Here is a 13,552-nt window from a genome sequence, read left to right on the forward strand (position 1 = left end):
GGGGGGCTCAGTGGGTTAAGTCTCTGCCTTCGGCTCAGGTCATGATCTCAGGGTCCTAGGATCGAGCCCCGCATCGGGGCTATTTTCTAAATCCTGTGCTGGAAGGTCAACATAGCCTGGAAAAAGTGGATGACTGTGCTGCTTTAATAGAAGCTGTACCGACAATAAAGCCCACACAGCAACAGGAGTCCTCATATCTTCATTCTGAGTTCCTGGCTCACACCCTTTCTGAAGGGAGCCCATTCCTTGGTCTAATGTGGACCAGTGAATTCCTACAACTCGTATACAGTCCTAACAGATTATCCTAATGGCTTCTTTACTGCACCATACAAGGTTCATTGGCACTCTCGGGTGTCAGCCCACCTCGAAAGCTCTGGGACATGCCAACATTCAACTTCCTTGACTTACAAAGATGAATTCACCCTGGATTTGGACAGGATAGCAGGAGAGGTACCTAGTGGGGGGGCGGGTAGCTCCTAAATTTAACTAGAAAAGGTAGAGAAGCAACCATTTTCAGTTAAATTCTGCTATCTCCTAACCCAGTGTGAATTCTAATTGCCTTGAAATTCTAAGATACAGGACATGATGAGCACAAAGATACAACTGTAATTACCGTATGATTCCACTTTATAAGAACTTCAATAATAAACTCAACTAAGAGGTAGTTACGGGCATCAAAATTGTGGTGGGGGGATGGAGATATCAATGAAGAATGGGCACATGAGGACCTTTTGGAGTGCTTGGTATGTTTCTCTGTTGGTTGGTGATGGTGACTTCAGCATTCACACATGCAAAAAATATCATCAAACTGTTATGTGTTCAAGATTAGTACTCTTGACTGAATGTGTGTTATGCCCTGGGGGAAAAAATTCTAAGTGTGGAGGTACCTCATCCTTACCATGGACCTCAGACACAATGTTCCTGCTCTAATTCCTTGTCTATGGACTACAAGAGCAAGGAGAGGCCCTCGTGGGCTACTAAGCACCTTCATGAAAACCTGACAGACAAACCCATGACATAATGTACATCCCCTACCCCACACAAGTGGATGTGCTCTGAATCTTCCAGAGCATGCAGAAATCTTCCATGGGCAACACCCAGCCATATCTATTATTCCCCAGAGGCTGCAAGTTCCTTCCAACATTAATGGATACAAAACAGGACATAATGTCCCATTACATTCCTTAGCACAATCCCCATCCTCCCCTTCTTCTAGATTTTGAAACTAGGCATCACATTTGCATTTCCCAGACCTTCAAAAAAGTTCTAGGGTGTAGGCTGGGAATAAAAATAAGTACACCCCCTGAGGACTACAATTCGAGTGTACCTATCAAAATGAAATAGGAAATTTCTTCCAGCTCAGCACTTCTGCTTTTAGTTATTTCTCTTCCAGATGTATTCGCATATGTGAAAAGTGATTCATGTACAAGTTTATATCCTGTAGCGATTTGTAATAAAACACTGGGGGGAAAGTGTGCATCAATATAGGTTAACAAAGTATAGTATATCCATCTGGTGGAATATTATGCCGCTATAAAGCAGATCAGTAAACTCTTTGTATGCTGATATGCACAATCTCCAAGACATATTGCTAATAATGTATTTAATATGTTAGTATTTTTAAAAAAGATTTTATTTTTACTTATTTGAGATGGAGGGAGAAAAGCAAGGGACCACAAATGGGGGGCAGAGGGAGCAGGAGAAGCAGGCTCCCCACTGAGCAGGGAGCCCGACTTGGGGCTCAATTCCAGGACCCCAAGACCATGACCTGAGCCAAAGGTATAAACTTAACCGACTGGGCCACCCAGGTACCCCCCAATATGCCAGTATTTTCTAAAGAAAGGTCTAACTAATGTACATTTTGGCCAACATATTTTAAAAATAATTTCTGGAATTATAAGAGAAATTAAGAGAAATCAAGAGCTATATAAGAGGGGCACCTGGGTGGCTCAGTGGGTTAAAGCCTCTGCCTTCAGCTCAGGTTGTGATCCCAGGGTCCTGGAATCGAGCCCCGCATCAGGCTATCTGCTCGGTGGGGAGACTGCTTCCTCCTCTCTCTCTCTGCCTGCCTCTCTGACTACTTGTGATTTCTGTCAAATAAATAAATAAAATCTTAAAAAAAAAAAAAAAGAGTTATATAAGAAAAATTGGTGGGGTGCCTAGGTGGCTCAGTTGGTTAAGCATCTGAATCTTGATCTCAGCTCAGGTTTTGATCTCAGGGTTGTGAGCTCAAGCTCTGCACCTGAGTTCAAGCCCAGTGTGAAGCCTACTTTAAAAAAAAGAAGGTGGTAACACTAGCTGCCTCTAGGAACAGGAACTAGGTAGTGGGGGACAAAAGCTAAACCTATGTCCCTTTTCCATTTTATATTTACAAATGTATTGGCTTATTCAAGAATAAGTAAGATTTTTAAATTGTTGCAAATGAATTTGTGAAAATATCTTGGTTTTCATGAAAAGAGACAGTATGTGGAATACTATGTAACCATTCAGGCTTTATAATTAATTTAGAGGCACAGCTGGTCACAAGACGCATTATAAAATTTATTATGTATGCACGGAAGTCATACAAATCATAGTTTTAAACTTTTACAAGGGTTGTGTCTCTACTTCGTACACCTTTGCCCCTGACTGCCTCAAGCACTTTGGCTTTTTCTCAAAATCCAAACAGAAGGAGAACAAAGAAAATGCTCTCCCTCCAAATCATTCACAACCAATGAAATGAAACCAATGGCATAGTCAATTCTAAAGACCCAAACAAAATATGTATCGAGGGTAAGGCAAACTCCTGTCTGTTTCCAAGTTCCATTCCAGGGTAATAAAAAAAGCTATTATCTCAAACTGACTCCACAATTAACTCAGCTGCAGGTGCCCAAACTACCATGCATTCGGGGGGATTTCTACCTAAAGTGGACCACTAGATGGGAGGGATGGGGGTAGGCGCGGGAGCTGGAGATACAACTTTGAAGCAACACCAAGTTTTCCAGCAGATACACCTTTAACTTAAAACCATCCAAGTAGTTAAAGGGAAGGTTTATTTATTTTTTAAATTTATTTTAATTTTTTAATTTAAAGATCTTTATTTATTTATGTATTTATTTGATAGATCACAAGTAGGCAGAGAGGCAGGCAGAGAGAGAGAGAGAGGAGGAAGCAGGCGCCCTGCTGAGCACAGCCCAATGCGGGACTCCATCCCAGAACCCTGAAATCATGACCTGAGCCAAAGGCAGAGGCTTTAACCCACTGAGCCACGCAGGCGCCCAGGGAAGGCTTTATTTTTTAGTCTACAAAGGAATTTGAAGTTCTAGAATTGTATATAGAAACGAGGGTGGCTGCCTGAGTCAGTCGCTGGAATACGTGACTCTTGATCTCAAGGCTGTGAGTTTCAGCCCCACCGTGGGTGTAGAGGTGACCTAAAAATAAAATCTTCAGGGGCACCTGGGTGGCTCGGTGTGTTGGGCCTCTGCCTTCCACTTGGATCATGATCTCAGGGTCCTGGGATCGAGTCAGAGAGCCCCAAGTCAGGCTCTCTGCTCAGCTGGGAGTCTGCTTCCCCATCTCTCTCCCCTCTGCCTGCCTCTCTGCTTACTTGTGATCTCTCTGTCAAATAAATAAATAAAACATTAAAAAAACAATAAAATAAAATCTTCAAAAAAAAGATGAGTAATTTTTCATCCTCAGGCAAAAATTATATCCAGTCTACAATAGTATTTCAAAATACCCTTCCCTCTCTAGTCATTAAGTTGAATTAGAATTAGGCTTTAGGGTAAATTAAAACCACAACAGGGATACCATTTCAGCAACCATAATGGCACCTACTTTAGGCCAGAAGCTCAGTGTGAGATTATTTACACTACTTGTAAAATGACACCTACAGGCTTTATCAGTTTCACATCCCCCAGCAACATGAATCTAGCACAGCCAGTGAGATCTCAGAATTCCTGAATTCAAACAAAGTCTGCTCATAAATAAAGATGGACGTGCCTGGGGGTGGATCAACCTGCAACCTTCCCCTTCCATTCATGAGACCTAGCAGTTACAGGCAAGGAGAGACAGAACCGCACACAGCTCTGCCTTCTATCAGTACCATCCTCCACTTTAACCTCAACTTCAAAACCAGCAACAGGGAAGAGAACCACTTTTTTCAGAGCAGAAAAACCCGATTTATCCTTTCATCCTGAAACCAGCAAGAGAAAAGAAGCTTAGAAGGGGGAGAAGATCCCACAAGCTGACAGTCTCCCCGTTCTCATCTGCCAACCCAACCCTCCATCAACACTGCAAAAGATCAGTCTCCAGCCTTTGGGAAACTGTTAAATTTATTTATTTATTTTAAAGCATTTATTTTAAATGGTACAATAGGAACTGATTTATTAACGTATATCCAATTACTCACTTTTAAGACTCATTCTCTCTGAAGGAGGAAGATGCTACTTACGGTGTTGACTTGTAGGAAGACTCCGGATAGGGCCTCTTGTCATTCACTTTACCATTAGAAGAGTAGGCCACAGGACTGTCCACTCTCTCCACATAGTCAGAAGGGGGAGGAGGCATGTCCTGTGTGCCCGCAGAAACGTTTTTAACCTAAAGAAAAAGCCCCAGGAGACACAGTTATTACTGACCCTGTAATTTAAAGGGGAAAGAAATGAAGAAAAATATCACATATAAAATTACCTAATACTTATTGGGCTCATTAATACCGTTCACCCACCTTGTTATTGTTAGTTAGTGTTAACAATCAAACCCGTATTCCTACCAATACACAACTGATGCCATTGTTAACTTAACAAGTCCAGAATTACAAAGAAGGGGAAAAAAATCCCAATTACCTGACCCTCATCCTGAAGTGACCAGACAGAAAGATTATCCATTGCTCCACCCGATATACAAGGACTAATCTCATTTTATCTAGGCTGGGTCTGGGTTAGGGCAAGAATTTTCATTTCATTTGTTTTCCTTTCCTTTCTTTTTTTTTTAAGATTTTATTTATTTATTTATTTTTTAAGATTTTTATTCATTTATTTGACACAGAGAGATCACAAGTAGGCAGAGAGGCAGACAGAGAGAGAGAGGAGGAAGCAGGCTCCCTGCTGAGCAGAGAGCCCGATGTGGGACTCGATCCCAGGATCCTGAGATCATGACCTGAGCCAAAGGCAGCGGCTTAATCCACTGAGCCACAGCACAAGAACACAAGCGGGGTAGTGGCAGAGGGAGAAGACTCCCCACTGAGAGGGAGGCCAACACGGGGCTCAATCCCAGGACCCCGGGATCATGACCTGAGCCAAAGGCAGACGCTTAACCAACTAAGCCACCCAGGCGCCCCAAGAATTTTCATCCCTAACAAGTTCTAAGGTAATGCTTATGCTGCTGTCTGGGCACCACAGTTAGAAAACAACTAATTTAGGACAAAAGACACTGGTTCTTCTTAACCTATCCACACTAAATATGGAATGTTGAAGCCACAGAAGAAATTAAGAAGCGCAAATTGACTTCTGCTATAGTTCTTCAATGAGAGATTTGTTTATCTTTTTTTTAAGATTTTATTTATTTATTTGACAAAGATCACAAGATCACAAGTAGGCAGAGAGAGAGGGGGAAACAGGCTCCCTGCTGAGCAGAGAGCCCGATGTGGGGCTCGATCTCAGGACTCTGAGACCACGACGTTAGCCGAAGGCAGAAGCTTAACCCACTGAGCCACCCAGGCACACCTATTCTCCTTAGCATACATTTTCAATGGCTCTGTTCTTAATACACGACCTCAGTATCAGGAAAAACCAAACAATCTGATTAAAAATGGGCAGAGGACCTGATAGACATTTTCCCAAAGAAGACGAACAGATGGCCAACAGACACATGAAACCATAAAAAAACTGACAGAAAAAAACTTAAGATGACACACACAAATGGAAAGATACTCCATGCTCTCGGATTGTAAGAACGATTATTGTTTGTATGTCCATACTACCCAAAGCAATCTACAGATGTAATGCAGTCCCTATCAAAATACCTACAGCATTGTTCACAGAACTAGAATAGTATCTGAAATTTGTATGAAGGCACAAAGACTCCAAAAAGCCAAAGCAATCTTGGGAAAGAGCAACAAAACTGGAGGTATCACAATCCTGGACTGCAAGATATACTAAAAAGCTGAAGTACTCAAGACAGCATGGTACTGGGACAAAAATTAGACACACAGATCAATGGAACAGAATGGAGAGTGCAGAAACAGACCACACTCATATGGTCAAACTAGACAAAGGAGGCAAGAACACAGAACCTGGAGAAAACAGTCTTTCCAACAGACGGGGCTGCACAACTGGACTACAGTATGCCCAGGCTGAAATTGGATCGCTGTCCTACACCAAATACACAAATAAACTCAAAATGGCCTAAGGACCTAACTGGGAGGCCTGAAACCATACAACAATTAGAAGAAAACACAGGCAGTAATCTTTTTGGCATCAGCTATAGAAACATTTTTCTAGGTCTGTCTCCCAAGACAAGGCAAACAAAAGCAAAAATAAACTACCAGGACTACCCCAAAATAAAACTTTCGCACAGCAAAGTTAACAATCAACAAAACAAAGAAGCAACACACTGCATGAGAGAACGTATTTGCGAATGATACATCCAATAAGGGATTAATATCTAAAATACATGAACTCAGCATCCAGAAAAACCAAATAATCTGATTAAAAATGGGCAGAGGACCTGACACATTTCTCCCAAGACGACACACAAATGGCCAAGAGACACATGAGAAGATGCTCAACATCACCAATCATCAGGGAAATGCAAATCAAAACCATTATGAGGTATCACCTTACACCCGCCAGAGAAGCGAAAATCAAAAAGAAATAATAAGAAGACAAAATAATGATGATAACAACAACAACAAAAAGACAAGACACTGGTAAAGATGTGGAGAAAAAGGAACCCTCAGGCACTACTGGACGGAATGCAAACCGGTACAGCCACTGTGGAAAACAGTATGGAGGCGCCTCAAAAAATTAAAAATAGGCCATAAGATCCAGTCATTCCACTACTGGCCATTTGCCCAAAGAAAACAAAAACACTAATTCAAAAAGACATATGCATCCCTCCCTGTGTTTATTGCAGCATTATTTACAATAGCCAAGATGTGGAAACAACCAGTGTCCAGTGACAGCTGACTGGGCAAAGATGATGTGATGTATATGGAATAAAGTTACTCAGCCACAAAAAAGAATGAGATCTGGTCATATGCAACAACATGAATGGACCTAGAAGCTATGTTAGTCATGTAAGTCAAGCTAAGTCAAACAAGTCAGATAAAGAAAAACAAATACTACATGATTTCACTCATATACGGAATTTAAGAAATAATACAAATGAATAAACACAGAAAAAGGGAGACAAAAACCAGATTTTTTTTTTTAAGATTTTCATTTATTTAACACACAGACAGCGATCACAAGTAGGCAGAGAGGCAGGTGAATAGAGAGGGGGAAGCAGGCTCCCTGCTAAGCAGAGAGCCCAATGCGGGGCTCGATCTCATGACCCTGAGATCATGACCTGAGCTGAAGGCAGAGGCTTAACCCTCTGAGCCACCCAGGCGCCCCAAAAAACCAGATCTTCAATACAAGGAACAAACCTGTGGTTGCTGGAGGGGACGTGGGTCGGGGGGATAGGTTAAAAAAAAGAGGATTAAAAGGAGCAAATTTGGGGTGCCTGAGTGGCTCAGTGGGTTAAGCCTCTGCCTTCGGCTCAGGTCATGATCTCAGGGTCTTGGAATGGAGCCCCATGTCAGGCTCTCTGCTCAGCAGGGAGCCTGCTTCCCCCTCCCTCTCTCTGCCTGCCTCTCTGCCTACTTGTGATCTCTGTCAAATAAATAAATAAACTCTTTAAAAAAAAAAAAAAGAGGTGCAAACTTCCACTTACAAAACAAGTCATAAAGATGAAAAGTTCAGCATAGAAAATACAGTCAGGGCGCCTGGGTGGCTCAGTGGGTTAAGTCGCTGCCTTCGGCTCAGGTCATGATCTCAAGATCCTTGATCGAGTCCCGCATTGGGCTCTCTGCTCAGCAGGGAGCCTGCTTCCCTCTCTCTCTCTGCCTGCCTCTCTGCCTACTTGTGATCTGTCTCTGTCAAATAAATAAAATAAAATCTTAAAAAAAAAAAAAAAGAAAATGCAGTCAGTAAGATTGTAATAAGGTAGTCTTGTGACAAGTGGTGACTATACTTATCATATGAGCAATGAGGAATATAGACAGTTGTGGAATCATTACGTCATACACCTGAAACTGATATAACATTGTATGTTCATTTTACTACAACTAAAAAAAAAAATTAGTGGCATGGTCAATGGAGAAACACCCTATGTCATAAAGTTCTGTTTACAGTCCAATGAGATGAGAAGACACCATATTTAGCACAGTACCTTGATGAGCATAGAAAAACTCAGAAGATGCTGGGTTCTGAAATTAAAGCCAGCTGATGTAAACAAAGAACTTCTGCAAGTATTTAAATGTGAAAGCAGACTATTTTGCTATTAAGTCCTTACAATTAGGTTCAGCACCAATACAGCGTATTTCCCTACAACACACACAGTTTACGCCTTGTTTCCCATTAAGCATAGCATTGAAACAGGACCTGCTCCTTTCCATCACTGCAGTAACACATACGACGATACCTCTTTACCCACCACTTGAAGTACATAAGGTATTCTTTTTTTTTTTTTTTAAGATTTTATTTATTTGTCAGAGAGGGAGAGAGCGAGCAAGCACAGGCAGACAGAAGCAGAGGGAGAAGCAGGCTCCCCGTCGAGCAAGGAGCCCGATGTGGGACTCGATCCCAGGACCCTGGGATCATGACCTGAGCCGAAGGCAGCCGCTTAACCAACTGAGCCACCCAGGCGTCCCTACATAAGGTATTCTTGATTAGCAGTCCCTCAAGCCAGAAATGGGATCACTTCCTTCTGAAAGTGGGAGTTTGGCGGCAACTGGGAAACCAGCGGGTGGCTTGCAAGGGAGTGTGCTTAGATGTCACCGCATGGGGACACGGACAGGTGGGAACCATTCTCAGCTCCCAATGGATTCCCTAGAACTTGACACCACTGCCAAGCTTCACAGGCAAACACTCCCCAAGTCAAAGGTCTATTCTTATCTTGGACATCAGAATTTCAAAAGACTTCCTTTACTTAAAGACCCATTAAACACTTTTCCATGTTTTTCCTCTTCACAACTTGAGCTGAGGCTGCAAAGCTCTACTATTCTGGCAAACCTGAAATCGAAACCTTACCAAAAAAAAGGCACCTGGGTGTACTTGCAGACTTCTTAGTGCCTGGAAGGGTAAGCCCTTCCTCTGTCTTTGCCAGATAATCCTTAATTGGGCTTCAAGTCTTGGCTCATTACCAAATAGTGGCCATGCCCATAAGCCCCAGAGGCCTTCCACACATGTCTTTGCTGAGAGATGAGGCACCCACCTGCACTCGGTCTCGCTCAGCACCTGTGCACACAAGCCTCCCACAGGAGAGCGCTTAGGCACGGCCTTACAGGCGTTCCCAACCAGAATAATGGCTTGCTCCTGTCATTGTTCTGACTTCAGGGGGCAGTGGACTATTCTTAAGACCACAACTTTCTGCCCGCTTACAATGTGCCAAACAATGAAACACAGATCATTCAGTAGGCACAAGTGTACAGATAAATACTAACATTCCCTTTTCAGAGATGAGGAAGCTATGACTCAGGGAACTAGACACCTTTTCCAAGCACCTACACTTGGAAAAGGTTAATGTGGGATTGAAGTATACGGCTCCCTCAAAAGCCTCTGCTACAATCCGCCACCCCTCCCTGGGCTGCCTCCTACCTTTCCCTGGGTCTCCAGAGCCCAGCATGGTACCAGGCACAAATCAGGAGCCCAGAACTGGCTGCAGAAAGGTGATCTCGTTTATTACTGCTGAACTTCTATGCTGTACATATCCAAACATCTTATCAAATGAGCTGCTCTGAGCTGACCTTCAGCTCTTTCAGTCAGCAGAACCAGACCAGCTTGACCCCTCACTTCACCCTCCAGCACAGGGCTCCAGTTTTTAAACCTTTTTTATGCATTTTTACACAGAAAATCCCAAGGCAGTGCTTTGCTTTGGCAGAAGGTATACTAAAGTTAGAACAATGCAGGGAAGATTAATTATTAACATGGCCCCGGTGCAAGTATGATACGCAAATTTATAATGCATTGCAGATTAAAAAAAAAATTCTCCAGCCAGACTCAAAGATAAATAAGAAGCAGGCTTTGTCCTGAAAAGGAGCTTAACAATCTCTAGGCAAAGGCAAAATATGTTTGTAAAACAAGGAGTAAGGTATTTTTTTTCTTCCTATCCTTCATTTTTCCCGAAAGAAGCTGAATTATTCCTTTCTCATAGTACCAATGCAAACTTGTTGCATTCAAAGAACAGCAGCCCCAGTGGGCACTTACACAGGAGTCCTCAGCCTTTGTTTCCTGGTGTGAGCAGAGGCATTTCTTTTTTTTTAAGATTTCATTTATTTATTTGACAGAGAGAGACACAGCAATAGAGGGAACACAAGCAGGGGGAGTGGAAGAGGGAGAAGCAGGCTTCCTGCTGAGCAGGGAGCCCCATATGGGGCTCCACCCCAGGACTCATGACCTGAGCCAAAGGCAGACACCTAACACGGCCCCCCATAAAGGGATTTCTGAGCGGCACTGGTATTACTGATTGGGTCCTCAGCCAGTCCACAAAACTTGATGACGTAGCTCAAATTCTTGACAATAAGCAAATAAAACCCACCATTCTAATAGCTGTTGTAAATTTTTAAAGCTTTAGAACCTGAGAAAAATGAGGCTTAATACTCAATAAAAAATAGTGAATGGCCTTCCTAAAGTATCCTGAGAAAAGCTCTAAGGGATTAGGGTTAGAAGAAAGCAGAGCAAAAATATGAAGTAAAAAAAGATAGGCCTTTTAAGTATAAGTACTGAGGGGAAAGAAAAGTTTGAGAGACGGTGGGTACTGCTCTGAAGCCCGGTGGAGCCTCAGGGCCAGCCTGGAGGCCTGATCCCCTACTCCCACCCAAGAGCCTTTCAGTGGGGAAGAGACCCTGGTAAAGCAGGGGGCATGGGGGTGGACGGATGCTGCAGAAATCCACACAGCAGGCCCAATTGGCTTCCCTTAAATGGCTTCTGTTTGAGGAGGTGCTGGTCCTAGTAGCATCCCGTCCCACATTCAGATATTGTGAAAGGGAAAAACAAGACAGCAAAAGGAAGCAGACGCCTGGGTGGCAAGTTGGTTAAGTATCTGCCTTTGGCTCAGGTCATGGTCCCAGCATTCTGGAACCAAGCCCCACGTGGAGCCCCACACAGGAGCCTGCTTCTCCCTCTCGCTGCTGCTCCTCCTGCTTCTGCTCTCTCTCTGACGAATAAGTAAATGAAATCTTTTAACAAGAGAAGAAAGAGGAGGGACGGACATACACAGTGGCTGTGGAGAAGACATACATCTAACCAACTAAAGAGTGACTCAGACTCACTCTTGAGACTAACTTCAAAAAGGAAAAGTACTCACACAGACCACGTTTAAAGAATACAAATAATTAATTTAGGGTGATACATAGGAAAGTTCCACTAAGAGTCCTTACTCCCATTAAGAAAGAACTAAAGTGCTTCTGAAATATCAAAATAAAATACATTCAAATAAAGTAATTTCAAAAGATTTTCACAAGAGGTAATTACAACGAGGACAAATTTTTATTCAAAATTTAATTATACCTGGGGCGCCTGGGTAGCTTAATCAGTTAAGTGCCTGCCTTGGGCTCAGGTCATGATCTTGGGTTCCTGGGCTAGAGTCCCAGGTTGGACTCCATACTCAACGGGGAGCCTGCTTCTCCCTCTGCCTCTCTGCCCCACCTCCTGCTCGTACTCTCTTAAATAAATAAATAAAATCCTTTAAAAAAAAAAAATCCTCCATTTTAATTATACTTATTAGAAGTGTTCTGATTATGCACTTGTGAAAAAAATCCTGGTAACAAATAACATCTAACGCTCCTTGGAGAGTTAATAAAAACATCCTAAGTCCCTGTGGGGTGCCAAAAGGCAAACAAAAGGGGTGGCTCCAGCGCAGCTGTCCCCCCAGCAACTATCATCACGGCCCCTCCTTCCCTGGATCCGAGCATCTCCACCATCATGGGTGCCTGCGCTCTGGGCTTCTGTGCAGCCGCCCCACCCTGACTTTCTTCAAGTCAGAGATGGCACAAAAAGGTCAAGAAAGGTTTAGGTCACTTTGAAAGGAAACCCTCCCTCTCCCAAAACCAAGTGTGGGTAAACACTGCTCTCCACACAAATCAAGGTCGTCTGCAATTAGCATAACTCAAAAAGAGCAATGACAGTCAACCCCCACTCTCCTCTTGGCCCCCTCTTCATTCCCAGTCCACACAACACAGGCTCCACCCACATCCAAGTGGTGGGGTCAATGTGACACAAGTCACTGACCTCTGAGAACGGAAGGGAAAGTTCACCTGTTTGAGTATCGGTCACATGCCTACAAAACCTGGCCTTGCTTGTTCCTCACCACTGCCAGGAAAGATAGGACTATCTCCATTTTCAGATGAGGAAATGGAGTCTTTGTGAATAAATTAATCGGCCCAAGGTCACTTGGTAGAGGGAGGATTGGAACCCTGGTCTGCCTGACTCCAAAGACAAACTCCTTCTGGCACAACTAACAGCCACCTCAGTCAAGGATGGCTGGAGGTACTCCTGTTATCTAGGTGCTGACTATTCCCCGAAACAACAGGAACCATTCTCAGCACCTTACCTCCTCACCACACCCTAACCGGTATGACGTGAATCCACTCTGAAGAGTTTCACTTGCTTATCAGACGAACGTTGTTAGAGATGATTTTAAAACAAAACTACTGTGGATTAAACGGACTTGAAAATTAAAACGAATACTTAAAACGAATACGTGCTTCGTCACCAGGGGTCTCTGTTGAGATCACAGTGTAGGAACACCACCCTCCAAAGGGAAACAGAAAGGCTTTTCCTGCTTGGTAAATTAAGTGGAGAAACATAGCAGACATCAGAGGGAAGAGCACCATAATCTCAAAGTACCATCTCCAGTGTTTACCACCTGAGGTCCACCTTCTCTGGCACTACAGCAAGTGGCCCAACTCGTTTTTCCTGTTTTGGGTTGTTTTACTCTCATAGATGCTCACTCAACAAAGCCTCAAAATTGCCTCCAGAAAGCACCGTCAAGAGGTTCCTCTGTTCTCAGCGGGTTGAACAGAGATGCTCTCCAAGGAACTAATCCGACAAGTGACGAGATGGTGGACGAGGCTTGAGCAAATCTGATTAATTTATATCAATCAGATTAATCAGATTAATTTATATTAATTTATAATTAGTTTATATTATCAGATGCCACTGAGGATTTAGCTAACACAAGGTCCCCTGCCCAAACTGACGTTGCCCACAGGGAATTATTAACGTATACCAGCAAAGGTGAATTCTGCCGCTCCCTAAGTTTCAATGAGGTATTTGAACTTGGGGGGTGGGGAGCAGTGTAGAAATCTCAT

The 13,552-nt window shown here is 43.2% G+C and overlaps 1 protein-coding gene and 1 non-coding gene across 5 annotated transcripts in view; one reads left to right on the forward strand and one right to left on the reverse strand.

The window, feature by feature from the left end:
- OCLN (occludin) overlaps positions 1 to 13,552 on the reverse strand; it is a 64,098-nt gene that overhangs the window by 12,019 nt on the left and 38,527 nt on the right. For all 4 annotated transcript variants that reach the window (XM_044267600.1, XM_044267591.1, XM_044267616.1 and 1 more), the window contains exon 5: positions 4,433 to 4,578. In XM_044267600.1, the coding sequence (XP_044123535.1) occupies positions 4,433 to 4,578 (146 nt within the window). The remainder of the gene's footprint in view (positions 1 to 4,432; positions 4,579 to 13,552) is intronic.
- On the forward strand, positions 10,109 to 10,220 carry LOC122898254. The gene has a single exon (XR_006382937.1). It is a non-coding gene; the product is annotated as a U6 spliceosomal RNA (small nuclear RNA).

Source organism: Neovison vison, chromosome 1 (assembly GCF_020171115.1).
Source record: "Neovison vison isolate M4711 chromosome 1, ASM_NN_V1, whole genome shotgun sequence".
Classification (NCBI taxonomy): domain Eukaryota; kingdom Metazoa; phylum Chordata; class Mammalia; order Carnivora; family Mustelidae; genus Neogale; species Neogale vison.